The sequence below is a fragment of the Molothrus aeneus genome (assembly GCF_037042795.1).
Source record: "Molothrus aeneus isolate 106 chromosome Z unlocalized genomic scaffold, BPBGC_Maene_1.0 scaffold_33, whole genome shotgun sequence".
Classification (NCBI taxonomy): domain Eukaryota; kingdom Metazoa; phylum Chordata; class Aves; order Passeriformes; family Icteridae; genus Molothrus; species Molothrus aeneus.
The window spans coordinates 2398669-2426321 of record NW_027098761.1 but is presented as its reverse complement, the minus strand read 5'-3'; the positions used below and the strand labels follow the sequence as shown (position 1 = coordinate 2426321).

General features: G+C 43.7%; 3 protein-coding genes across 6 annotated transcripts in view; 1 reads left to right on the top strand and 2 right to left on the bottom strand.

The window, feature by feature from the left end:
* Positions 1–10948, top strand: part of PLPPR1 (phospholipid phosphatase related 1) — a 121190-nt gene extending 110242 nt beyond the window's left edge. For all 3 annotated transcript variants that reach the window (XM_066569890.1, XM_066569889.1, XM_066569891.1), the window contains 4 exons: positions 470–720; positions 6220–6396; positions 8306–8437; positions 9731–10948. In XM_066569890.1, the coding sequence (XP_066425987.1) occupies positions 470–720; positions 6220–6396; positions 8306–8437; positions 9731–9763 (593 nt within the window). In that variant the 3' untranslated portion in view covers positions 9764–10948. The remainder of the gene's footprint in view (positions 1–469; positions 721–6219; positions 6397–8305; positions 8438–9730) is intronic.
* A 1679-nt stretch (positions 10949–12627) lies between these two features.
* Positions 12628–14219, bottom strand: LOC136569504 (large ribosomal subunit protein mL50-like). 2 transcript variants are annotated; one of them, XM_066569898.1, is made up of 2 exons: positions 14117–14219; positions 12628–13380 (listed from the first exon to the last, which is right to left on the bottom strand). In XM_066569898.1, the coding sequence occupies exons 1-2, from the start codon at positions 14194–14196 to the stop codon at positions 12987–12989; spliced, it is 474 nt and encodes a 157-aa protein (XP_066425995.1). In that variant the 5' UTR covers positions 14197–14219; the 3' UTR covers positions 12628–12986. The 2 variants fall into 2 exon arrangements, with proteins under 2 accessions (XP_066425995.1, XP_066425994.1); XM_066569897.1 differs by having other exon boundaries at positions 12628–13383; positions 14117–14218.
* A 2149-nt stretch (positions 14220–16368) lies between these two features.
* Positions 16369–19883, bottom strand: LOC136569502 (fructose-bisphosphate aldolase B). Its single transcript, XM_066569893.1, has 8 exons — positions 19772–19883; positions 19287–19498; positions 18709–18763; positions 18396–18556; positions 18094–18177; positions 17449–17623; positions 17111–17310; positions 16369–16881 (listed from the first exon to the last, which is right to left on the bottom strand). Exons 1-8 carry the CDS (start codon positions 19881–19883, stop codon positions 16786–16788), a joined length of 1095 nt encoding a protein of 364 aa, XP_066425990.1. The 3' UTR covers positions 16369–16785.
* Between the last annotated feature and the right edge of the window lie 7770 nt (positions 19884–27653).

The window sequence follows — 27653 nt, the reverse complement described above, 5'->3', positions numbered from 1 at the left end:
ATTGATAACGCTCAAGGGGAGTCAGTGAAGGATGTGACAAGTGCAGTATTGATCAAGAGATGCTTCATAACTCGGGAAAAGTTCCTACATTCAAGTGAATAGTTCATCTCACAGGTTATGTGCTCCTGGTGACATGAGCTGAATTGCAGCTGTCTTCCAGAGCAAAGAAAGCATTGGGCTGCTTCCAAAAGTACATGCCAAATACCGCTAGGTCAGGATTGTAAATTTTCACCATAAAGGTGGCAAATAGTCAAAATCCAAAAGGTACTTAATGCTAGGTAGTTACATTAGGTAAGAGAAGTTTTGTGTGTCAGCACTACACTGCTCTTTCAGGTGCAGAGATCCCATTTTTTTGTCACAGATTCATTATAAGTACATGACACTACTCTCATTATGTCTCTCCCTCTCAGATATAGTGTCATTATCTGAACCTGTTTGAATAATCACTATTTTTAACCTTTCTTCACAGGAGTGTTTGCATTTGGACTTTTTGCCACTGACATCTTTGTAAATGCTGGCCAGGTTGTGACTGGGAACTTGGCTCCCTACTTCCTGACCGTCTGCAAGCCCAACTACACTGGGAACGACTGCCGGGCCCACCACCAGTTCATCAACAACGGCAACATCTGCACGGGGGATGTAGAGGTGATTGAAAAGGCCAGGAGATCCTTTCCATCCAAACATGCTGCTCTGAGCATCTACTCAGCTTTATATGCCACGGTGGGTGCTAGTGATGACTGCTGACTCGCATGAGAGGTTTCTGTATTTTCTAGATGGGGCATTTTTCGTACGATGAATTTTTCGAGAAAAAGAGGGTTGTTTTGGGGGCAGCTTTTTTCTTTATCAATAGGGGAAGATCCCCTTCTCTCTCCATTTTACCAATCCTTGTATAAGTAAATGAAGTGCTCATTGATTTTGAGGCACTGCATGTGGAGGCATGAGGTCCTAAACTTGTCTTTGCTGCTGATCTTCTAATTCAATTTTCTCTTCTCCCTGCTCCTGTTTCATGAGCATTAAAATGAAGCTGATACTTAAACAGCTTCTGGGTTGCTACATTTATTTGTTCACATGCCATGCATTGTTGAACATTTAAAATTTAAATTGTGCCCTTTCAATAGAGATCTGAACTTAGGCTGAATTTTGCTTCCTTTGTTTAGGACCTGAAGTCACATTGCAATGAGGGTTCTAATAAAAGTCAGAATTTTGTTGTTATCACAGAGAAATGCTCCCCAGTTGCCACACTGACAAGGTGACACTGCCATGCAGACAGGAAGGAAATTATGAAGTCTGATGAAACAGATCAACTGCTCCTTTGAGTTCTCTGACTAAAGTTTCTGTGATTTTTAAAAACTGATCCAAGAATCTTACTAAAAAAGCAGAAAACTTTGGTGGTTTTGCCATAAAGATCCAAAGACTTAACCTGGCTCTGATCTCAAAATGCATTAACCTAGGTGTTTTCTCTCCCTATAGCTTGACTCAAAGTAGTGTCAGAGTCTGTTTGTTGGTTATAAGTATGCAAGAAAAGCCTTAAAGTTATAAAGACAGGGTATTTACTGAGTATTTTGCCCAGTGCTCTTGGTAGCAGATAAATGAAGCACCACATTATTACTTCTAAAATTAAGAGTCCACCCACTGCTGTTTCAATATCCATCTGTTGGCGCTGCATATTGTGTGAATAATGATGGAGAAATAAACTGTAACTCCTTTGATCAGGATTTGCTGGGAAATGTTTGGAAAGCCTGTAACATTTTGTGCACATTACTTCTGAACAATGTGCAACCCTGTGTGAAATAAAGCCCACAATATACTCAGCATGGTTCTGGCAGCTGTTTGCACCATGATAAACTCTTAGGTGGAAGTTCCAGGGTCAGGCTTAGTCCTGGTTCTGTCCTAAGCTAATTACATCCTTTCATGGACTTTCCCTGCCCAGCCTCCTTTGTTTCCTAGGAGGGCAAAATTTCTACAACAGGCTGACTTCTACAGCTGAAGGGTAACACTGTTTTTCTTCCTGAGCCTAAGCCCCAAGTAGTTTAGTATTTCTGAGCTCTAGTTTTCCAGGAGTATCTGCTGTGGGCCAGTACTCCTCTCATTGGAAGATGTCAGACCAGGACACGGAACTCTTTCTGAGCCATAAGGTCGTGAAAGTTTGCCATTAAAGCATTTCAGCCCACAGTCCAATTTCAGCCCAGTTCTCTGCCTGAAGTCACCTTTTAGAATTAGAAATGTGTTTTCTTGTCTTTTCTTTGTCTGTCAGCTGGGAATAACATGAGCATTACACAAGAAATTCATTGTTCGTATCCAGCTTTGCTTAATAACTGTGCTGTGCACAGATTTTTGAGAAGTCTCTTGCTGATTCTAATATGCATAATAATATGGCCTACTGAACATAAAACACAGGTTATTTGCTTAGTAATAGTCGTGTTTTGCATAAAGCTGAAGGATTGAGCCATGGAGCAAGAAAAATAGAACAGGTACAACATAAGGAGGCTGGAGAATGGTTCTCGTTTTATAAAATGTCTTATGAGATCTGGAAGTCTTCTCCCTTCACTGAACCTCAAATATCCTGTGCAGGTGTCTCACTTGTTCATTACTCTGCTACTGAAAACACTCCCACTGGTGTTGGCTTTGTGGGGTTTTGGTGTTTGTTTTTGGTTTTTTATAATCTGGGGTTTATATTTAATCAACTAGACTTTTCTTTGTCACCTTCTAAAGAAGCTGAGGAAAACCCAAAGCATCAGTTATGTGATCTCTGGAGGTGGAAATGAATCTTGTCTGCCTAAAGTAGGGGAAAGAGAAAAGGGCTAGCAGCCCTGGCTTCCATACTTATAATAAAATAAAAATAAAAATGTCATCTAAAGACGTTTTATCAGTCTCCCAGAAGAGATGGCAGTCACTGTACCTAGTGCAAGCTGCTATGCACTCACATGAATTTAAGTTCCTTTTCTGATTAAAAAGAAATTGTTAGAAAAAGAGATCACCATTCCTGGTTCCAGCATGAATCCAGCTGATAGGATGTCAGTCCTGGTTTCAGCATCAATCCACCTGCTCAGCCCATGAGATGTCCAGGGTGCTGGGGGCACTGCTTGGGCTTGGAAGGATGCCTCTTTATGGGCAGGTTTCCTCACCCCAAGGATATGTTTCTCACTTTCTCTGTTAATTTATTATCATGTGCAGTCCGTTCTTCCAGTCTTTCTGGAAATGGGTGGAGGGCTTCAGGGGTCTTGGGTAGTTTTAATCCCACCCTCTAGTCCATGTCCATTTCCTGTGCTATGTTGTGGTTGTTTGTCACAGAAAAATGCCCTATCTCTGGCCCCTCTTCTCCAGCCAAAACTTGATATTTCTCATGGCCATGTTAATAACAACAATCCTTGGTTATTCCAAAACAATTCTTGTCTGTTATTTCCAACAGACCTTGGTTGGCTCCACAGCCATCCATTTATCAGTGTTTGAGACATACACATTACCCTCTTATCTTCTGGGAGTCAAGAGCAGAAAAAGATCTCACTTTGGGCCTTTGTTTAGATGACCCCAAGAGAGTGGGAATTTTCCATCATAGCCACAATTTCAGTCAGTAACTTCCTTTGAAGGTTTGCTGAAGAAAAATATGATAAGTTGCCAAGGCTGTTCATTAAAAAACAGGTGCTTGTTAGACACCTGTTAGATCTTGGGAACAGACAGTCTCTCTGATACTCTCAAAGTGGGCTTAGTCCAGGTGCAGTTTGTCAAGGCCGAGGCTTAATGAGCATTTTTCAGCTCATAGTGCAGCCACCACAATCCACCCCATGACTAAAATCAGCTTCTCTGGGTCTCTGCTCCTAGACATGAATCCTCCAAGTTTTGAAAATGCTGAATAGCAGAGGACACTACAGCAAATACCTGTTGCAACCCTGATCAATTCAAGGCCTTAGCACCATGAGCACCTGCACTGTCAAAGGCTCTGCTTCTCTTTTACTGCAGGAATCTCTATGGCAAAAGAAAACATTGGCCATAAAACTTCTAGGACATAGACTTTTGTAATACTGGTACGAAATTTTGAATTCTCTAAGGAAAATACACTGTCACAAATCTCCTCACTTTCTACTGAAGGGACAGGACAGATTTCTTCCACTCTGCCTTTCTCATTAAAGACAATGTGCTCTAAATACATGCATATATTTACATATACATATGAAAATGTATATGTCTATTTTAAACTTGCAGACAAAAAACCCTCCTTATCTATGATTTTGTCTCTCTGAAAAAGATGGGAGAGGAATCACATGGGATAAACACTGCTATCACACACTGCATATTGCTAAATACATTGCTTGAGTCTACTGATAAGATCACAGCAAAAAAGCTGAACTGACAAATTTTATAGTTAAATCGTGTGTAGTTTATTTTTTATTATGTTGTAGGCATGATTTTATATTAATGTCTTTCCTCTTCTCTGGTTTCAACATTTAGAGTTTTGTAAATAAATTGACTCTATGGATGGCATTGTGGGAAATTTTCAAAAACACTTGCTGTATGTAGGAAACCAAATGTAAGTGGCTTTGACTGAGATTTTGGTCTCTTGCACAGAGCTCTGAAACCATGCTCTAAATGTGGGTAAACACTGTGGAAATACTAAAAAAATATCTTGGCTTTTGGGCCTGGACAATAAAGATCAAGCTGCAGTGATTGGGAAGTGTGATCAGAGCAAAGAAGCTCTTCCAGTTATTTCTGAACATAGCGTGTGACTTAGGGATGAACTGGAGCCCACCTTCTGGGAAAACAGTTTGTCTTCTTTCAAACCCTCCTCACGAGGGTTTAACAGATCTCCCTCAGCAATCTGTTTGCATCGTTGATTATCCTCCTTGCTAAAAATGTTCTTTTTACTACAAGTTTACATTTTATTGCCGAGACGTGTGAAACTCCAATTACAGATACTCCCCATCTGTGACAAAGAGAGCCCTCCCATGTGGGTAACCCAAAGATCCAGCTTCATCTCATACCTGTAAGGAGACAAGCACGTGTGGGTTGTTCCCTGCAGCTGTGGTTCACAGCTGGAACAGCATGACTGCATTCTTACTTTAAAGAGGTGGTGGGTTTTCCTTGGGATGCTGCAAACAGCAGTGGTGCTTCGGTGGGGAGCAGGAAAGCAATCTGGCTCCCTATTGCTCGATTGAATTGAGTAGAAGGAGTGCATAGGGTGAAAGGATGGGTGATAATTATTCACGCAGTGGAAGTGATTTGATTTTTTTTTTCCTATTGTTTCCAAAGAACCTTAATGTGAATTTTGGTGATAGGCGCAGCTTAACCTGCCAGCCAAGGCTGGAGCAAGGTTGCCGCCTAGTGCTCACTGTTAGCTGTCATAAGGTATCTGCTGCAGTCAGGTTCAGGTGTGAAAAACAAAGCAAGCAGCAACATCTCAAATTAGCAAAGCTTTGGAAATCACGTGGACTTACATACTTGTTGTCTGAAAAGGATTTTAATGAATTGCTTTGCCATCAGGCCCAGTTTGCTTCATCTTTGTTATTTTGTGGCTCTGGCACTAATGACAGGCTGCTAACTGTGAGCCACATGTTTTTAACTCCGTCAGAATGTATTAAGAAAATTCCCAATAAACTCCCAGAATCATGTGGGGCTCGTTAAAAAATATTTGGAAACAGTGAAACTTCTTGCCCTGGAATTGCATTCTCAAAATACCTTTGTTTTGAAAGAAATCTCTTTCACACTGTGTTTCCTTTCATCTCGTAGGGGAAATGGCTGGAATGGTTTCTCTCAGTGTTCTCTGTTCCTTAAACTTAAAACCATCTAGGAAACTGGAGCAGTTAGTTCACAGATTCTAAGCACTCCATCTTATGCACATTACAGTTTCTGCAGGAGTATAAGCATGGACTCCTGAATCCCTTGGCAACATTTAGTTGTGTGCATTCAGAGTGTGTGTTTGCCACCATATGAACTGGTGCTTGCACAAAATCAGTGAAGCTGAGCCTGTGAATAACTGCTCAGAAAAGGTCCAGTATGTAAATGCAAGAGGATATTTCAGAACATTTAACAGTATTGGGTTTGTACTCCTAAAATTGTTCTCTGAATTATCTGAAACATCTTCCTCCATTTTCCAGTGCCTTTTTTTTTTTTTAATGAAACAAGGGGTTTGTCACATCTTTGCTGATTTAGGATTTGTCCAGGTGGGAAAGAAAGATGCATTTCCGGTGGAACCCCTTTTTATTTTTGGTTTGCCCTTTCCCACAGATGTACATCACAAGCACAATTAAAACAAAGAGTAGCAGGCTAGCCAAGCCCGTGCTGTGTCTGGGAACCCTGTGCGCTGCCTTCCTCACTGGGCTAAATCGAGTGTCTGAGTATCGAAACCACTGTTCGGATGTGATTGCAGGCTTCATCCTGGGGAGTTCTGTAGCCTTGTTTCTGGTAAGTCCATCAGTCCTTCTGTGTTCCCTTTAAATATATCACAGTGAAAACAAACCAACAAAAAAACCCCCAAAATAAATATTGTAATTACTTGTAGCCTGCAAGATCTAATTATAGCTCCATCTAATTAAAAGTATTATCAAAGAAAATCCTAATAAGAAATGAGGTTCATACTAATTGGTATGCATTTGGTAGCATTTGTACATTTTATATATTTCAATTATCTGAATCACTCTCCATGTTGTTACTTGATCTGTCCTGGAAACTGCAAAAGGTGGTGTAGATTTCAGTATCAAAAGGAGGGTATGCTTGAGATGCATTCTCTGTATTGCAAAACCTCTCTGTGTGCCTTGAATTTGGCAAAAATGTGAGGTACAGGGTGTTTCTGGGGCTCTGAGCTGTGATCCTGGTTCTCCATTTTGTTTCGAACCATAAAAGAAGTGCAATAGAAGGGAAGGTCAGGATAAATTTCCTTGGAGATAAAACTACCTCCCTGTGCAGCTTTTAGAGACAAGCTGAAATTGTTGCCCCCTCACAAACATACTAAAGTATATCAAAGAATATATTCCTTCCCACAGAATCTAGGAAGAGCATCTCTCCAGACTCTGAGTGTAACTGGCTCTCCTGTGGGCTGTGTGGTTTAAATGTTTTGTTTGGTGAGACGTCTCTTGCTGAGGATTTACTCACACAGCAAGCAGTCCAGGTCACTCTCACTATTACCAAGAAATGTGCCTGGTTCCATTTAATCAAAATATGCTTCAAAACTATCCACTGCATAGCAACAGACACTTTATCCCTGTAATCAGGAGGGATTAGGTTTCAAAGATCCCTTAAATCTCAATTGTCCTGTCACTGATTTTTTTTTTTCTATTCTGTACTTGAAAAAGCATCAACAAACCTTCAAGCATCATTTATTCCTGTGCTCATTTCAGATAAAAAGATGTCTACAGCCTCTGACCTGAATCTCCTTGACTTTAATGTGAATAATTTGTCTGGTTCCTGCTGGGAAGGGCAGTTTAAATCTCACCCATGCAATTTAAGAGGCAGCTGCCCCATCCATCAGGCCAGGACAGTGTCTGTGTTCCCAATACCTGTTGGTGGCAATGACAGCCTGTCCCCAGCTGTATTTTGACCTTGCAGACCTTCTGGCACCCTGCAGGTGTCACAAGCTGAATTTCAGAGTGGTGGAAGGGGTCTCCCCAGAGGAATGCTGTCAGATCCCTGGCACAGATCCTGCTGGCACAGGACCCACCCACGCTGCAGCCTGCTTCTTGCTCGGGTCTATGGCAGTGAAGGGGAACAGCCAGCAAGAAATCACTCCACCAGCAAACATGTCACCTCCTGTGTACCTTCTTTTTTCCATGTCCTCAAGCTACCCGCTGCTGTGCATGGTTGCTCTTTTACTGGCATCACCATCACCATATGGGTGCTGTTGAGTCTGGTCATGCATTAAGGGAAGGGTTTGTGGGTTAAACACCACAGCAGTGGTGCTGGAAGCATGCAGGAATGGTGCTAAATGGTGTCATCCAGATGTGAGGGAGGTTCAACCATCCACAGAGCTGTGTTCACTGTTTGGAAATGACAAAGAGTCTGAAGGGAGTATTTGGCTAGTAAAGGACATCATTTGGGTAGTCTGTGGTTCTGGGAGGATAAGGCATACATGGGGGTGTCTGCTGTGGCCAGTGTGAAATGTAAAAAGGCTGAGAACGGTCCATCACCGAGGCAATCCACCATGCCCAGCCATGCCAGTGACCACACTGCAGCCCAAGGCTGACACAGATGATGCCTTGAACCCAAACCCAGGTTAAATTCTTTCAGTTGTGCCCCAAGTGGTAATTCATTCCCCCTCCAGGTTTTTCCTGGGGAGGGAACACACTGACACACTCTGTTTTTTACCTGCATTGCACAGGGGATATGTGTTGTCCATAACTTTAAGGGCAGTCATGCAGCTCCTTCTAAACCGAAGCCTGAAGACCCACGAGGAATGCCACTAATGGCTTTTCCCAGGGTGGAAAGTCCTCTGGAGACACTGAGTGCACAGGTACTGTAAATCTCCTATCCAGACCATCACCAACGATATTTTCTCTTGCATCAAAGTAAAAAAGTAGTTTTTTACCTGACCACACATGCCTCATTTCAAGCCCATTGAACAGAGGGAATCTGCATCACAGCAGACTTTGTTTTGAGGCATTTATCCCTGAAACTATCAAACACTGTAGATTTTCTGCCCCCATACATGTTCAGAGCTAAAGAAGTAGGATTTGACTTGCCTCACAAACTTTTGCTTAGAAGAATAGAAAACTGGGAGAAAAGTAAAAATAATTCTGCCTATTTACATTCCAGAAAACTTTTTGGGATGTATGAAGGATTTACTCTTTCCTGAAGATAAACTACTCTGTCCTCAAAAATATTACAGAGATTAGGTTTTTTATCTTTATTACTGTTCAGTATCTTCTAGAATAGGCAGAAATCGTATACTTTTTTCTATCTCTAATTCATCAGAAGAAAAATTATTAGCATTCTTTCAAGCCTGCAAAAAATAGTGGGAATATCAACATTGAGAGTATTTCTGTTAAAACTACTAAATTTAAATGGCTTGTGTTGGCATAACTGCATCTTACCCAATCCTTTGAAAACAGACAGGAAAATGGAAGCTGCCAGAAATTCTGGGAACAAGGATAAACGGTAGTTGATGATTTATCTGAAATACACTGGTGTAATTTATTTGGTCTTTTAATTGTACTTCCTTTATTAGATGGCCGGTCACACATGATGTGGGGCAAGATCAAGAGTGACTTTTGTTAAACTCTTTGTGAAATAAACTGAATAGAGGAATTTAAAAAAATGGGGAAAATACTGCTGCTAATGTCTGGAAATACTTTGCTTAATTGAAGAGTCAATTTTGATTAGGCAAAGATTTACTGGAAGACTTTCCACTAAATCTGCAGAACTGTGTGCATTAAATGTTCTCTTGATGGGTTTATAGTTCAGAAACCAAGTGCTACTTATATATCCACATTGTGTTGTGTAGGGCTGAGCAGGTGAAAATATTCATGACCTGTGAGAAACATTTTGTCCAGTCAGCTGTTTATAGCTACTGGACTGTCAAGTGCAGGTAGGGACTGAAGTTTAACTGTTGGTGTCCACCAGAAATCAACAAGGTAATTTTCTTAAATTATAATTATTGACCATACATCTACAGTGCAGGTGTTATGAGTGAGGGTTTTTCCCACTGCTTTTTCTAATGAGTGAGGGTTTTTCCACACTAGTAGGGTATGTCAGTGCCAGACTGCTGTATACAAACATTCATGTGTTTGCCTTTTCCTCTCTGCAGAATCACTCTGCCTCTATGACTGAAGTGACCTGAGATGGAAGATCAGCAGACGAAGCTATTTTTTACTACCCTCCAGTAAAATACTCCAAAACACACAGTTACTAAATGTCTAACTGTGATGACCAGTATTATGTTATGTCTAGTTAGAGGCTAATGTTTTGTACTTTTTTTGTATGAGGAAGTGATGTAGCTTGCCCTGATTTTTTGTCAGCTTTAATATTATTATGCCAGACTTTAAAAGCAAAACAGAAAAAGAACAAAAAAACCCCTTTTCTTGTTTAAAGTGTGCACTGAGGAACTACATCTATGGAATTGTTGATGTTGTTATGTGATATTTGTACACAATTTTTTTTCTTCTCAGTTTTGAATTTATATATCTTGGGGGGAAAAAAATTCACTTTTACCTTTTCTTACCATAAGAAGTGCTGGGTCAGATTCTCATCTGAGTAAACTCAGCATGGATCTGAAGTAATTGCATACATTTAATTCATATTAAAATAACAGTGATCAGGAATCTAACCTGAATACTAGCAACAAGAAACAAAAATCCATCCTCGATTCAATGAGCTACTTAAGTGTTCCCTGGGAGTTAATGGACTTCAGTTCCCACCCAGTTCCCAGGCTAGAAGCATGTCCTTAAGCACCTCACTGAATCAAAGCCTGATTGTTCTGGTGTGGGTGATTGTGCCAGTTATTGAAGAATGACTAAAACAACATCCTCAGTCTGCAGTATAGACAAACTGGACGTCAAAATTTATCGTAGTAGCTGATAGCATGTGAGCTGACTATATCATCTCCCTAGATCCTCATTCCTCCCCGAGGCCCAGCTAAAGCTCCCAGTGAAACCTGGCTTCAGGAATTGACTATGGGGATATACAGCCACCACTGCGGGGCTGAGGCTGAGCTTTAAGTGTTGCATCATTTCATCATAGATTTGTGGGGTAACTAGTGACACTGGTGCAAAGGAAAAGTGGCACCACTCCTTCACCAGGGTGGCATTCCTTGGCACTTAAATTGGCATAGCCAAGAAGCCAGTTTTGCTGCCCAAAATATGTTTCTTTTCCTAAGGGGCTTTGACAAGCCAAGAAAAAAAAAAAAAAAAGAAAGGAAAGACAAGAAAAGACAGAAAGAAAGAAAGACAGAAAGACAGACAGAAAGAAAGAAGCTGAGTCTGTAGTAGCAGTCTGCATTTCTTTTTGGAAATTCTGCCATACAGAATTTATATAAAAACTGCTATATTACAATTTAACAACTTTGTCTAAGCATTATAAAGACAACTAAGTGTGGTTTGGGGATGGGAAGAACAAAAAAAAAGCCCATTTACAATGGTTAGAACTAGGGCAAAGGCTTCATTAAATGATTTTTCACTGTTTCTAGGATTTTCCTGCATCTCATTCTTCTAGCATGGTGATAACTGCTGTGTGTCTCCTTTAAAGAATGGAGCCTCTGTACTTTTACTGGAATGTTTACCTCACATTTCCATGTTGGTTCTTCTTGGCTTTTTTTTTTGTATATTTTTTCCAAAACAGAAGCAAAAAAAAAAAATTATTAAAAAGCAAACGTGAGCCAGTCTTTCATTTGCCTAGGACACAAAGAAAACCTGGAATGTCTGTGTCTGGTCATGTGGTGTTTCTTCCTTCTCCTGACTCTACTGATGTCTGCTTCTGGCTTAGGAATATAAGGATCAGACTGGGGCCATGCTTTCTGAGGCCATGAGGAGCCTTTGCTAAGTGTTCTGGGTTCCTCACTGCAGCTGTAATCAAAATTCCAAAGGGAACAATCTGTTCTGAGTCATTTTAATAAGAAATACCCTCCCAAGCTGGCTTTTTCACACTTTCTTCTGATCTTCACTACTGCTCTGGCCTAAAACAAAAGGGCAGGGCTTCTATTTATTTATTTATAATTCAATTCAACTGAAGTGACAAACTTTTAAAAGCCCAGGGATAAAGTGATTAAGCATCTAAAAGTCTTGCCCTTCCATGGCACAGGTGCTGTGTGTAAGACTTTGATGTCATTTCAGATTTCTGCTTCTTCAGTTTGTTACAAGCAGTTAAATGTTTTGCATCTCAAACACCCACATGTGATCCTCTTCCCTTGTACTTCCTGTGCTGATGGAAGCACGAGGTCTGCACCTCCAAGGGACTGGTATGTCTGAGACCAGGGAAATGGCAGTTTAACTCAACTCAGAAACAGCAAAACACGAGGCAAGCTGCTGTGAACTCCTTTCTTGCCTGTCCCAATTCCCAATCCAGTTTTTCACTCTGTTCTGATCACATTACATGAGCTATCAAAGTCACATCCTGGGAGAGACACAGAAAGGGGAATGAGTACAAAGTGTAGCTACAACTGGAAGTGTTTTCTCAGACAGTGTTAAAGATGAAGGAAGGAGGTGCAGCTATCTCTGGTTTTGATGGAAGGAGATAATTTCATGAAAAAGTAACTTCCAATTCACTGCTCCCGAACAGCCTCTGAAGCCAACAAGATGACAGAGTTAGACATTTGTCACACTGTGTCTTCCCATAAGCTACAGGGGAGGGATTTGTGAACATTCAGCCTTCCACGGTGATCAGTGAAACATCCCCAGGGCACTCACCCCAGTTCACCCCGTAGAGGAACATGTAGGTGCACACGTACACTATTCTGTAATTCTCCAAGAGTCAAAAGGAGAAAAGAAAGCATTTCTTAAATTTCTTCAGAGCTTTTGAAAAGAAAGCAACATTCAGAAGTTTCCTCAGTTAAGAAACGGAGCACTGTAACACACAAAAGCAGCAGTGCCTGAGTGTGCTTCATGCATCTGCACACTGAAAAAAAACAGGGGAGCAAGGGTTCAAGGCTTGGAGAGGTATAACCAGGACATTTCTGGACTATTCCCAGAAAGATCACACAGACTCTCAACCTCATTGTAAACAACTTGTTTTATAGAAAACACTCATAAAGTACTATGCATTTCTCAGACTGCTTATTTTCTTGTCCTCCTGACTTCACTGGTTGCCTCCTCTGAATAAAAGCAGACCTGCATCATCACTTAGATTGGAAGGAAAACTAACACCCAAAGAACTTAAAAAACAGGGCCCTTAACAGACACTGGAGAATTCAACAAGATGCCTCAACAGCAGATGATTTTACAGTGCTGTTGGAGACTTCACTATTACTGAGTGATTTCAGTGAACTGAAATTCACAGATCTCACCCCAGTCAGAGGGCTCTGCTGCTGCCCTGCAGCACCAGCCAGGCACAGGGATGCTGCGCGGGGGGACTCACTGCTGCCAGATGATTTTCAGGTTCGGGGGCAGCTCTGCGGCCGCGAGTTCATCGATCTTGCTGCTGTCCCTCACGGGGGTGCGGTAGAAGCCCAGCACGTCCCCGGCACGGCGCATGCAGTGCAGTTGCGAGTTGGGGACAGCGTGTCCCAGCTCCGCCGCCAGCCGGGCCAGCAGGCGGTGCTTCAGCCGCTTATCCTGCAGCGGAGCCTGCTGCCAGTCCTCGGGAACAGAGGGCCCGAAGACCTCCCTGACGTGGGACTCGAGGCAGCTCTGCAGGTCCTCGGGCGGGACGTAGCTCTGGCAGCGGGGCAGGGGGTGCATCAGGCTGGGCTCGCTCCTCTCCTTCTCAGGAACTGCTCCGTCTGCTTCCACTTCTCTTTCCTCCTTCCTGCTGGCACCAGAACACATTCTCAGTCTCTGGCTACTCAAGACAAAGTCAGAGCATTTTTGTATTCGTGGTGTTTTAAACCACTCAATCCAGACACTCCACACATCCCATGGACTCATCAGGTCTGTTGGCCAGAAGTGCACAGGCCTTCCCCAAGTGCTGCTCCCCACACAGGCTGCCTCCGCAGAGCAATCACCCACCCACCTTCTATCATGGATCTGAGTGAAAACAGCATTTTAACAAGATTAGTTATTTTTTCTGTTACAGCTCCATTTCCTAATCAGCTGTGAATAAAAAGCATTTCAGAAAATAACCACTACTACAAAAGTAAATCAGTGCCCATATGTAAAAAAATCATTACTAGTTTTTAAGTAAAAACTTTTGCCTTCTCATATACCCCAATCTAGTCAACAACCCATGCGTGGTTTCACGCAAAATGTTACAGAGGAACTGTTTTTCATTCCCGCGAAATCCCTCTCTTCCCACTCTTAACAAAAGCAGTAACAGCTCCAGCCCTGCACCACTGCACCCCCACCAGCAGTGCACCTCGGTGGGCGCTGCTTGCCCAGAGAACCTGTGGAGTCTCCTTCCCTAAGGACATTCCAAAGCCATGGACAAACCCTGAGGGCTTTGCTCAGGCGGTGCTGGGCTAAATGACCTCCAGAGAGCAACGGCCCGGTGCAGGGCCAGAAGGCCAGAAGCCACCCCTGGAAGCCACCCTGTGCCCTGCGGGTACCTGCGGCCGCCCCACAGCGCCCTGAGCCCCGCAGAGCCGAGCCCCGGTCCCTGCCGCGCCGCCACCCGCAGCGCCGCCATGCTGGGGGCGCGCCACGCTCCTTCCTCGGCCACCGCGAGTGACGCATTTCTGCCGCGCCCCGCAGAGCCTCATGGGAAATGTAGTCCGTGCCCTCAAGCCAGCCCCCTCGCTGGGAAACGCAATGTGTGGAAATTTCCTTAGGAAAAGGCGTTCTTTGATGTTTGGTCTTTGTGTGCTTTCAAGCCTAATCGGCAAGCAGGGAGATTTTGTCCCTGTAACAGAAACTAGCCCACAAGCTGGAAGTGATGGCCGGGCCTTGGAAAGGCAGGTGACTTCTTGGCTGAATTGCCTTGTTGAGATGCCGGGCATGACAGGCTTCAGTGGCCTCAGACACAGGGCAGGTCAGCAAGGTTTGGTAAGAAGGATGCACCACTGATGGTGGACACAAAGAATGCAGAATTTATGGGCACAAGGACATTAGGCAGAACCCTCGAGAAAAGGAACAAACTGATAAAGGCAATGCAGCAACTGTGCTGAATCAGCTCTGGCAGAGTAAAAGGCCATTCCAGCAGGGGCAGATCAAGGCCATCAACTCACGGCCACCAATTTAAGAAACCACTGACTGAAAAGAAAGACTGAGCATGCAGCCTAATTAGCATGGGAAGCAAGAGGCTCCTTAAATGACAGCAGACAGAGTACTAATTATTATGAAAACTAGATAACTTGAAGTCAATGAATATTAATTCCTTTTACTGTGTATATAAATAGGGGAAAATTTTGGTCATCTTGGTGCTGATGGTGGCTTATAAAAAAGAGGGAGAGAGACTTTCTTCGCAGACAGATAGTGACAGGATAAGGGGGGACAGTTTTAAACTAAAAAAGGGAAGAGTAGATATTTGGAATAAATTTTTCACTGTGAAGGCAGTGAGGCCTTAACACAGGTTGCCCAGAGAAGCTGGGAATGCCCCATCCCTGGAAATGTTCAAGGCCAGGTTTGGACAGGGCTTAGAGCAACCTGGTCTAGTGGAGGCTGTCCCTGCCCATGGCAGAGAGGTTGGAACTAGATGGGTTGAAAAATATGTTTTTTCAGGTCATTTTTAATGCAAATGATTCTGAGATTGATCTTCGATCAGAGTATCAGTAGGATGCTGCTCATCAGGAGCAGAGGTTTCTGGGAACTCAGGTGTATGGAGACCTGATTCCTCCACAGCTGGAGCAGGAAAGAGGTGTTATTCCTGAGACTAGCATCAGCCTCTGGAGTGTTTTTGGCAAATCACTTGCTCTTTGTTCACTGTCAGGAGAGACTAAATACAAACCTTAATTATGCAGTGACTGGATCCACATGAAGGATTTTGGCTGTTTATTTATTGCCTGTGTGACACACTGGTTGCTAACTCAGAGGCCATGAGGAGGTGGCTACAGGGCGGTGATTTTTCCTGTTTTCCCTGTATTTGTTGGCAGGAGCAGCAAATTCCAGTGGCCAGGAGGGGCAGCCAGCAGAGAGAAGTGACCCTGAGAAGACATGGAGTCCTCTGGGTTGCCTCACCCTGGCTGTTTAGGGGGCTGCTCCAAGGTCTCGTGAGTTGATTGGTGTAGCACGTAGCCAGGTAAATACTCTTACATAACCTTAGGCCTGCTGTTTTTGCCATTTATGCCTTTTTTTCATGACCATGTGACTGTGCTTTTGCTAACAAAGCTGACACCTTTAACAGGAACACAGCAATGTGCCGAAGGTCAAACCGTGTGTCTGCAACATCAGCCTCATTACTCAAGCTACACAACGGGTAGGCTAAGACACTCTCATGCATGCTTTGTGTTAATTATTGTGGAAAATGCCACCGTAAAGATGATTTGTAAAGACAGACTTTGCACAGCCCTGACTCAATGTGTGCAACCCTAACAGTGCTCAGCAGCCTCATCTCACCAGCAATGGTTCTCCCGACACATGAGATGCTTCTAAAGGTGGTGTTGTTTATCTGTGGCCTGATTCCCCAGCACTGCTTGCTGTGTACATCTCCCAAGTGTTTTAGTGTCTGCCAGACTTCTGTTGGCAGGATTAACCTCTCCAGCTGTGCCACTGTTGGGTTATTTCCCTTTGATATCCTCAGAGTTTCCCAAGCTCACCAGCTCCAACACTTTGTGACTCAATCTTTGCAAGGACGACAAAACGACACAGATGGGTGAAAGATATTGTAAAGTTTACACAAAACAAAAAGAATTGTGAGGTGGAGATTAGTTTTCAATTACTGTTTTATTGATATGATTGAATACACAGTCAGGTTTTATAATTCAGGATTGTGGCTGCTAAATGTGGTAATGGGCAAGGGTAGCTATTTGAATTGCTAGAGAACTACTGAATCTGCCTGCTGTTCCAGGGGCTGAGTTTCAAACTGAGGGAGGGTGGGTTCATGATTCATTGGCAGCTGTTGTTTGTTGTTTGGAAAAATATCCCTTTCCTTGAAATGTGCAAATGAAAAAAGAATATCCCCTTGGTAAATTGTGGGAGTGAAGGGTGGAGAGGAAGCTAAGCCATTCTATCTCCAGTTTGGTGCAGGGTAAGGGAAATTAGATTTCTATGTTTTTCTTTCATTTCTGAACATCTTCCACTGTGTGACAAGGGACAGGAGGAAGGAAGGTTTCCTGCTGTTTCAGTAGGTGTAGCTGGCAGTGAACAGTGACTGCATGGCAGCTGCGTCATTCTTCCCAGACTGGACATACTGCCCCCTGCAAGCCAAACTGTTAATCTGAAAAAGAAGAAGAAAAAAAATGAGGAGGAAAGAATCAGCATGGAGTAAGAAAGGCAGATGTGTAAAGAACAACCAGCAGGAGTAAGCAAGGCACAAATAACAGAGTAGTGTCCCTGGTGAACATGAAGTGCTAGGAGGGGTGGGATCAAGAGCAGCCTTAGGAAGGTGACAACATGTGTCCCTTCATGGTGACAGCTCTTCTCTCTGCTTGGGGGAAGCCTCATACCTGTGCCCGCTTGCGGAAGGCCTCTTGAGCAGCCTTCTTGTTCTCGCTTTTTCCCAACCATGCAGCCAGGGCAGAGGCTTGCAGGGCTCTCCCGTAGGAAAACGTCAGTTTCCAAGGCTTAGGCAGAGGGCATTGATTCATGGCATTCAGGTTGAGAGAAGCCTCCTCTTCACTCTGACCTCCAGACAGGAAGCAGATTCCTGCAAGAAAGAGGTTTTGGGGCTTAGAAATAGTGTTCCAGCCACCTCAATCCCTGGTCTTTACTTGCCAGAGGAGCAGGTATGTCAGAGGTAGGAGAGAGAGTGAGAATGAAGAGGTAGGAATGAATCAGGAATCACCAGGAACAGCAGCAGGAACGGTGCGGAGGAGAGTAGTGACAGTTGCTATGGCTACATCCTGAGGGGTGTACTTCTTGGAGCAGGAATGCCCAGCCGTCACCATGTTGGGTTTCAGCAGTGTCCCCTCCAGGTACACGTGATGATCATTCAAAGCCTTGTAGACAGCAGCCAGAACCTGAAAACAGGAGGATTGAATACAGACCTCTGCTCAGATCTTCACCTCAGGCTGCTGTGGAAAGACAGCTTATTCTTTGGTACTGTAGCAAGCTCAAATTGAATTTTGCTTTCTGATGAAATTTATTTTTGGGGTTACAGCTGGGGACACCTCACTGCTTTTGAGATTACCATGATACAACTTTTCATATTTACGGGATTTGTCCTTGAAATTGAGGTAATTGAGTTTGGTCCTGATACATCTTTTTGAGATTGAGAATGCTTATTGTCACTGAAGTGAAAATCCAAGAGCACGGAAAATACTCTTGGATTTCCCATTTGTTTGTTATGTGCCTAGGAGAAGCTCATTTTTGTGATGCAGCTATGAAGGACATTTTTGGTCAAATCTCTTTGAGATCTGTGAGCACAAACTGCACAGAGTTTAGCTGCAGGTTTGTGAGTGAGAGCACAGAGGGAGGAATCTCTTCTTACCTTCTCTGTGACATACTGACAGCGCTGGAGATCATGGTCTCCATCAGGCAGGATTTCTGGCTCCACGATGGGTACCAAGCCATGCTAGGAAAAGAAAGACAGGGGATTCTTTAGGGCTGTGGAAGTAAAATTGTCCTTGTTGTTTGTCCTGACTTCGGTGGTATTCCTGCTGTGCTGCCCTTCCTCCTTGTCTTTCCAAAACCTTCACAGGGATTCTCCTTTTGAGCTCCCTAGTATATTATCACAGGGAACAGGGAGAAGGGGCAACAGCATCCCAGGACAGGTTGCTGGAGGGAAGGTACCTGCTGGCAGATACTGGCATAGCGTGCCAAGGTGTTGGCATTCTCCTGGATGGCGAGTTGAGAGGGTGTTGTGCTGGTGATCTTCAGCACTGCACGCCACTTGGCAAAGTCAGCGCCATCTTTCTTGTACTGGGCACAGCGTTCAGCCAGCCCATCCAGCCCTGCAGAGGGAGAGTGATGTTTCACTGAGAGCTGCTCTTCAGCACAGAGCTTTGGAGAGTACTGTGACTATAGCCAAGGCTGCGTCTCAGGTGAGTCACCCTATGGCTTTGCTGCCCAGGCCATAGCTTAGGCTCCTTAGATCTCTCCTTACCTTGGATGGTGGTTTCTCCATTTGTTCCTGCTAGAGGTGCTGTGCCTTTATCCAGCTGTGCAGGTCAGAAAAACAGGAAGGGTTACAGAAAGATGAGAATTGGTCTAATTCTTACCCATGTCTAGTCTGCCTTTGAAGGAGGACTGTTACTAATGTGTGGACCTTAATGTGCTCAGGGTGAAAAGGAAGGAAATGTTGGAGCAAAGGGGAAGAAAAAGGAATTAACTGGGTAAGAGGAGGGTCAATGTGTATATAGATGTCTGCAGGAAATGGCTCAACAACTCTGTGAGATGTGGAAAGAATTAGGTTTAGGTTACTGCATGGAGAGGCTTATTTGCAGTGAATGGGGAGTAGATGGGAGTTGATGTATGGAAAGTTCCAGCATCTAGTGCAAATGAGCCCCTAGTTAGTTGCACAAAAGCAATGCAGAGAATTTTAAAACCAAGGACAAAAATGGGGGGAGGGGGAGGAGAGGGGAGGGGGAGCAGTGTTAGTTAGGATACAGTGCAGCCCCAAATATAATTTTCTCTGGAAATGGGATTTGTTATGGTGCCAGCCTGGCACATACAGACACTCACCTTAATTCCCACCACAATGCCTTTTTCCTTGATAACTGCTGGGAATGGCTTTCCACTGCTGTCTTTCTGATAGAGGGTCTCATGGAAAAGGATCACGCCCCCAATGCTTTGGTTGATGGAAGTATCCGAAGAGAAGAGGACCTCTCTAAAAGCTCGGCGGTTCTCCTCCGTGTTCTCCACATTGATCCGCTGCAGCCTGTTCCCCATGGTACCTAGTGTGGTGGGCAAAGAGGTTCTAGGCTTGGCTGGCCTCCTGATCCCAATAAGTAGTAATGAACTGGGGCTTCAGTTCAGAATATCCCTTCTCAACCCACAGTTTGTAAGCTTTTGTTGTTATGGCTGCAGCCCTGCTTGGCTGAATTGTTCTGCTCAGACAACAGTTTCAAAGTGTTTTTCATCTACTCCACTGATTTCAAATATGAAGCAAAACTAAAAGGAAAAAAAACATCTTGCATACTGCTAACTGATTGATGTCCAGAACTTACCCACTGATTCATCTGCAGCAAGGATCCCCTTTCCTGATGCCACAATCTGCTGAGCAATGTCTGCAAGAGCTTTTTTCTGCTCTGGAGACAGCGCTGGGAACTGGTGGGTCATGTTGACTTATCTGTGGGAGAGAATTACTGTTACAAGTAATTACAAGTACTTCTGCGGGAGACTGTGAACCAGTGACACAACTCAGGTGTTTCCTCTGCAGGGCTCTTGGTGCTTGTCTGGTCCATGTTATCATAGGCAACATGACCAGAAATCCATTTCAGTTCTTCTAGGTTTAGTGTGTCTGGAAAAACTAGAAAGAAATGCAGGAGACACATCCTGCCACATCATTCTAGAACCAAAGTGGGAAAGACTCTGCATTTTACCTGGATTTGCTGAGAAAATAAAGGAAGGTCAGTCTGTCATAAAAACATGCTCTGAGTAACAAGTAAGCAAATTGCTGACTCTGCATACTTTTTGGTTCCTGTGAGTAGAATGCCAGTTATTCCATTGCTTACCTTTACATATTTCCTAACACTGCTCCTCTTCTATTTCCTGCCTCTGTTGGCAGTATTTGCTGCTGTGTCTGGGTGATGTTCCATCCCTAACCTTTTGCCTGGGTTTAGTAATTCTCCTCCCTATGACTGCTTTCAGAACTGCAGTGCATTGCTTTCTCTGCAGAAGATTTGGGGCCTTAGGAGAATTCACCCCTCAGTTCTATCTTTTTAGCTGGGGTAGAGGGTTACCAGCTGCAACTACCCAGCACCTGAAATCTGTGATCTGTCTTGATATGACAAAATTCTTTGTCTTATGTTTTGGTTATATGCCATAAAATTACAGTTTCTCTAATCATCTCAATAGTCAAAGTTACTTTTCTGAGTGTATAGGCCTATAAGTCAGAAAAACTCTCTTCCTTCAGTTTGTCACATGTGATAGCTAAAGCAACACTTCTGTTTTTATTAATGAGTGGTAAATCCAGAAGCTACTAGATTAAAAACAACATGAAAGATCTCAAATATCACATTTTCCTTCAAAAGGGCAGGCCTCTGGACAGTGTTTGCATTTTCTATTCCCAAACTCTGCCTGAGAGAGGAGTGAGAACATTTCCCATTCCATCAGAGATGGCCAGAAAATATTTTTCCCTATTTAAGCATGTAGGCAGCCAAGTCCAACTTCTTATTTCCCTGCACACAGATGTTGTTTTGCCAGGGAATCCTTGTCTTATCCTTCCTGCTGAAGGGCACAATGGGTAGAAACAATGGAGAGTCTGTCTGCTACTCATGATAGGGTACAGAGTTCTGAATTGCATGTCAAATGGTGCCAAAATTTTCTGACAACGATGCCATCAGAGTATGATAACAGCTGTAAATTCATGTCCCTGTGTGGTGGTTTGACAGGAAATATGTTTTCTGGGAGGCTCTCTTGGGTTTCCGGCAGGAAAGAGTTCGGGTCTCTCCCCCAGCCCAGCTGCTGGCTGGGCAGGGGGAGGGGAAAAGCCATGTGGCCGAGAGAGGAAGGCCTGACCCCGGGGGTGGAAGAGAGAGAGAGAGAGAGAGAGAGATGGTGCCTGGGACTGTTACCTTGGGACTGTTACCTTGAAGCTTGATAAACATGGGCATGTGCCAGCAGCACGGCTGAGACGACTGAGAAGGAAAAGAAGGGGGGGTTCAGCCAGCCGCTTGTAGGAGCTTTTAACCCCTTTTTGGAGAATGAGAACTTTACAGAACATTAACCTTTCCTAGAAGAGAGATAGAGTGGAAGATGAAGTAGGAAATGGGCAAGTGTGAGAGAGGTCTGGGCAAGTGAGAGATGGTGGAAGAATAGAGAAGAATCCTAGTGGGAAGAGATGATGGAGTGGCTTTTGCTGGACTCTTTTTGTGTAGCCATGGACAGAACCATGTTCCTTGTGATACAGAGACTGCATCTAGGGGAAGGCAATGCCTCAGGACCAAGAGGGTTCAGTGTGGGTACTCCTCGGCCCCAGGGGGTGAGAAATATGGGGGGGACAGGTGTCCCAAAGGAAAGACTGTGCCCTTTTTGGATCAGGACAAAGCATCCTTAAAAGTCAACCCTAGAAGCAGCTCTGGTCCGTGATCAGTGGTGAGAGTACTGGACATGAAAGGAAGAGGTCACCATTGGCACAAGAAGGACTCCTTCTCCTCTTGATGAACTGAGGATTGAGTATTCTGAAGGGTGGTGCTGGCCCAAGAGTCGATGATTTGGGGGATGTATTGTATTGAGAATTTGGTGTGGAGGAGGAGGAGATGTATTTGTGAAGTTTTCATTTTCCTTGTGTGTCTTTTTTTTCTTCTCTCCCTTTTCCTTGTAGTTTAGTTAATAAATTCTTTTTTTTTTCCTAAGTGGGAGCCTGCTTTGCTTATTCCTGGTCACATCTCACAGCAGAAACCAGAGAGAGGGTATTCTCATGGAGGCTCTGGCATTGTGCCAGTGTCAAACCATGACACCCTGATTTATAGCTGAAGGTACTTTGGTACTGGTAATGTTATCCTGCAAGATTCAAATGGCATTGTCTGCCAGTACAGACCACTCAGATGCAGGTCTGCTTTACCTCTTTGCGAGCTGAGCCTGGAAATTTTCACATGCAGCTTACCACAGAGTGAGTCATTTTAGGTTTAGAGGGAAGATGAAGGACTGCAGGATCAAGACTTAGTCAAATTAAGTCAAATTAGAGAGAGTTCCCTGCTTTTCAAAGGGCTGAAATTCCTTGCTGTGGTCCTGGTGAAACGGGCTTAGCTGAACCCCTCTCTCTGTCAGCCTATGGCCAGAGCTCTGGGAACCATCCTTCTATTGTGGTGATCATAGCTCCATCACTCCCAGCTCTTGGCCTTTTCAGCTCACCCAGAAGAATTTGAAAATCTATGGTTTATGCTGCATAGCTACTTCAATTCACCTACAACTCTCCTTATCCCTCACCTGCTTTCTGTATTGGATATGTCTTTAAAAGAGGAAACTGGCTTGTTATTATGATTACTGTAATAATAGTTTGGTGATGAGCACCTCAGTTAAAACCTCACTTCTGTTAAATAAGTCATTATGCAAAATGATAAGGAATCACTCCAGTAGTTTAGAGGCTCTGTGGAGAAGACTGAGAAATTGTGCTCTGGCAAAAATATGATCTTGTCCAAGGTCAGAGCTGATAAACTGCTAAATCAGGGGTGGGATTTTAGAGTTGCAGTTTGGAGCTGGGCTACAGGACCAGGAGGTGTATTCAGGTAACCTTGAGTTCAGCTGGGTGGACTGCAAGATCACCAGTTGCTCCAGTCTTGTTATGTTGAGTACACTTTCTTTCCAGCAATGCAATAAACAATGAGACTAATGTCTGCTCTATCTTACTTATTCACAGTGTTTGCCGAAAGATAACAAGGAGACACTTATCACTCAAAACCAGCCTTCAAGGCAAATTTTCAAAATACAGAAAGATGAGTTTTCAGTGAATAATGCTGTTCCAAGTGAAAACTGAGACATTGAAACAACAAAGTGTGGTTTCAGAATGATGAATTGGAAGACAGCAAATTAGTTCCAATTTCTATGCAAGTATCATGCTGAGTGTGAAAGAGCAGGTGGAGATTTGCCCAAAGTGTCCCCAAAATTATCTTTAAGGCCATGGTGAGTGGTTCCCAGCTACTCTGCTGAACTATAAGGACGAATAAGAGGCTAGTGTTTCTAGCTGAAATGGTGAAGAAATGAGGGCAAAAGAACAATTGTAAACCTTATAATAGCTCAAAGGTGCAGAACGTTCTAGTACCCTTGATTTAGGATTTTATTCTTCTGTGATTCTTTCATGAGAATAATAATTTCTGAGAATCTTCATGTCTGCATTCAGAAAGGGTGTCCCTGCTGCAAAGTCCTGCTCTGAGCAGGGGAACAGGCAGAAGAGGAGTGGAGAAGCCTTACACTCCAGTAACATTTCATGAAGCCAAGCCAAGCCTTTACTTGTAAAGAGTAAGCTCCCAGCACATCCATAAAAGCATTAATTTTACCATCCTCATGTCCCCTCAAAGAGCTGGATATGTCACCGCACAAGTCCTGAGAAAAAACAGTTGTGCCCAGGTTGCCAGAGCTGCAAAGCTTATTTTAGTCTTCCAAGAACAAAGCCTGTTTGTCTTTATCTGATTTATCTGTTAAAATTGACAACTTTTCCAGGAAGAAAAAAGTTCTTATGAATTGTGATCTCAGTAACAGTACCTGGGAGTTCTCTCACCACTAAAATGTTTCAAGCAGCTTTATTTTTATTTACCCATTTTAGACTGGGGGCTAAGTGTCACAAGCTCAGGTGATTTCACATTGTTTGAAACACATACATTTCATGAAACATACATTTACATTGTATGAATGCAATGCAGACTCTTTGTAGTATCTGCTTACTTTTTTTCTTAAGTAGAATTATAAAAGAACCTCAGAAGAATAAAACTGCTCAACCCTGCCAGTTTTGTAGCTACCTAAAGTGCTTATCAGGCTTCAATAGCTCCTTAAGCAAACAAATTTCTTTGTTCAGCCCCCATCCTCTGGCCAGCAGGAGGTGGGGTTGTGGGAGCAGGGGACAGCACAGTTGTAAAAGTAAATATTGTAATGCTGAAATCTTGGGTTTCTCTCAGCTACCATAAGAAAGAAGGGCTGAGGGGAAATGCGTAATGGCAGCACAAGCACTTGATCCTGTTAATATTAATAGTGACAACCAAAGAGCAGAGTGAAGATGAATAGCAGAAGGAACAATGTTACATTTTGCTTCCAATACTCTTAGAAACTTCAATATATCGTTGGCATTTTTTCTTTTCAAGAACCTCATTTGACTGTATCTTCTTATCTTACATAAAATCTCACCTGAGTCCCAGTTTGCAAATGGGAAAAGACTGGGTCAGAATCTCTAAGTTTTTCTCTTGGGACTCTGCACTGCCTTCTTTTATAAAACTGGTTCCAAAAGTGCAGGACCAAAGTTTTAAACTACAGCTTGTATCCCACACATGTAGCTTTTTCCTATTCAATTACTAGTAAACACAGCCCTTCAGCATCATCTCTGACAGTCAGCAATGCAAACTCTGCACACAAGAAATTTGCTTTCAAAGAACAGGATTTGAAGAAGAAGCAGCTGAATATATAAACAGATAAATACAGTTGGTAGAGACAATGAAAAGTATTCAATAATTTAACCTATCACATGTAGGCACAGTGTTGGCCTGACTGAATGTACTTCTCTTTTACTTGTATGCTTAGAGGAGGCAGACACACAATGACTTAGTCACCTTACATTTTCACTGCAGTGAATATCTGTGGTTACTGACCTCACTTCTCTGTGAGGAGCTCCATTAAATAAGTCTGGTTCCTTGGGTGTGAGGAAAATGGGGAGGTGTGAACGCCTGGGCAAGCTTGGGCACATCCTGCTGACAGAGCACATTCTTATCTAGGTGGCAGAAGACACACAGCTGGCAGGACTATTTGATAGGTCTGATTGATGGGCAGCTATCCAGAGGAGCCTGGCCATGGGGGTGGGAAGAAGCCAAAAGGAGCACAGAGACAAATGCCCAGACATTGCCTGGGGTGCAGAGCCCTGGCAGCCATTCCCCCAGGACTAGTGGGATGAGGGAACTGCTCTTTGGGGATGGCCTAAGGCCCTGTCAGCAGCGAGCTGAACAGCATGGGCCCAAGCATCCTGTGTGAGCAGGGGTCTGGCCTGGAGAGCCAGGGGAGGAGACAGGTTATCTCCCTTTGCTCAGCACTCCATAGTTAACATCTGAGTACTGCATCCAGTGTTGGGCCCCTGCAGTACACGAAAAACACTGACAGACTGAAGTTAGTTCAGCAGATGCCACTGAGAAGGTCAGTGGCTGCAGCACTTGCTCTGTGAGGAGAAGTCAGCAGAGTGGGGTCTAGTTCAACCTCAAGCAGCGGTGGCTTCAGGGGCACCTCTCAGCAGTCCGCAGTACCTACAGAGTGTGATTGAAGAGGCAGAGCTGGGCTTTTCACAGCAGCTATGATGGGACAGTGAGAGACAACAGGCACAAACTGAAACTACAGAGATTCAGACTGGATATGAAGAAATTTTTTTTTGCTGTTAGGAGAGCCAAGCAATGTAATAGATTGACAAAAAAGGCTGCACCATCCTTGCAGGTTGCCCATACCCACCTGAATAAAGACCTGAGCACCTTGGTCTGACCTCATGTCTAACCCTGCTTTGGGCAAGGGGTGCTTGGACTACAGACTTCCTGTGTCCCTTTCAGTCTGAATTACCCTGTGACTCTCTGTGAATACCTATTTTGAGGAGTCAAGGTGGAAGTAGTGCCTCTTCATATCTATGAAGGAGGTCTCAGAAAAGAACAGAACACTTCTCCCATCATCTTTGCACTGAGATAAAGATTTTGGGTCAACAAAATGCTTAATTTCTGGATTCTAAGAAGTCCCAAGGGTATAGGACAAAAAGATACTCAGACTTCTGTCACCTAGAAGAAGGGGCAGATGATTTTGACTGATGTGCTAATGTCACCATCTCCATCAGTCCTTTGGGATATATGTGATTGTAAATTGCTTGGTTGTTTTTTGCTTTTTGAGTTTTTTTACTATCCCTATGGTCTGTCTAGAGACCTTGATTCAACCTGCAGTTGCAGGAGGAACTGCAGATCCGAAGTTCCCTGTGCTGATTCCCGTGTTAGCCTCAGATCTATACTCAAGCCCTGAGCAAATGTATCCCTATTTCATTTCCCTAGCAACTATGAAAGGAGGTTATGTTCAAAGACCTGTCCTCTGCCGTCAGTGCAGAGCACTCAGAATGGCTAGATTTGGCTAAAGTGGCAAGAAGCCACCTTGTGGTTTGGAAGCAAGTATTATTAGGGAGAAGCTACTTCTCTTTCAGGGCTGGACTTTTCTCAGAAAAGGTAAAAAATTGCTTTTAGACTTGCGTGAGAATTCAAGTCTTGTATTGCCAGCAGGGGAGGCTGAGGGAAGCAGTGGTGAGAGTCTCAGGTGGACTAAATAATTTTGGGTAAGCACATAGGACAGTTGAATAAGTGATAGAGGATCACAGATTCAGTGAGGATTTGAGTTTGTGAAGTAATTTCCTGAAGCTGGCTGTTCACAGCTTGAAAGGTTACAGCCTACAGATGCAAGAACAGGCTTTGTTTTCCTGCACTCCACCTTATACCCCCCCTTGCCAAATAAACTTATCAGAAGAGGCTGCACAACAAACGCACATAATTGCTCTTCTGTCAGCACTGATGTCGGTCAGGACCAGCTGCCTTCTCCAGTCATTCTCTGTTCTTGCAAAACAGAAATTCATGTACACCGCAAGCAAAAACAAACACGAAACAAAGCAACAGAAAGCAATCAGGTATGTTATTGCTCTAGTCCCCTTAGGCAGAGGATTCATTCACACACTCCAGGAGTTCTGAGTGACTAAGCTAAGTTAGAAAGCCAATGTTAGCAGCAAATGGATCACTTTAGAAGACCACTGCAGAATGCTTATTTCTCACAAGCTGTTCCTGAAACAAAAAAAATTAAAACAAAACCAAGAACAACTTTCCAAGCCCACTGTAGATAAACATTCCAGGTCTTAGCTGCTGATATACATACCAGTTTTACAGTTTAGAAATTAAATTATTATACTTACTTGTTTGTGGACAGTGTCTCTGCTGCTACAAGCTTCTGGTGAGGTGTTGGCAGGCAAAGAGACCCAGTCCTTCTAATCACTAACTTTTATAAAATTCTTGGTGGTTTTTTTTTTTTTTCTCCCCTTTCACTCCTTCGTTGTCCCTCCTCCCCCGCAAGCTGTTGGGGGACGTGTCACTGCTCAAGGCTGGTCACTGGCTATCAGACTACCACCACACACCTCCAATGGGACCTGGTCATGCTCCTGCTGTTCCTCCCCTTTCCCCTCCCCTGTAT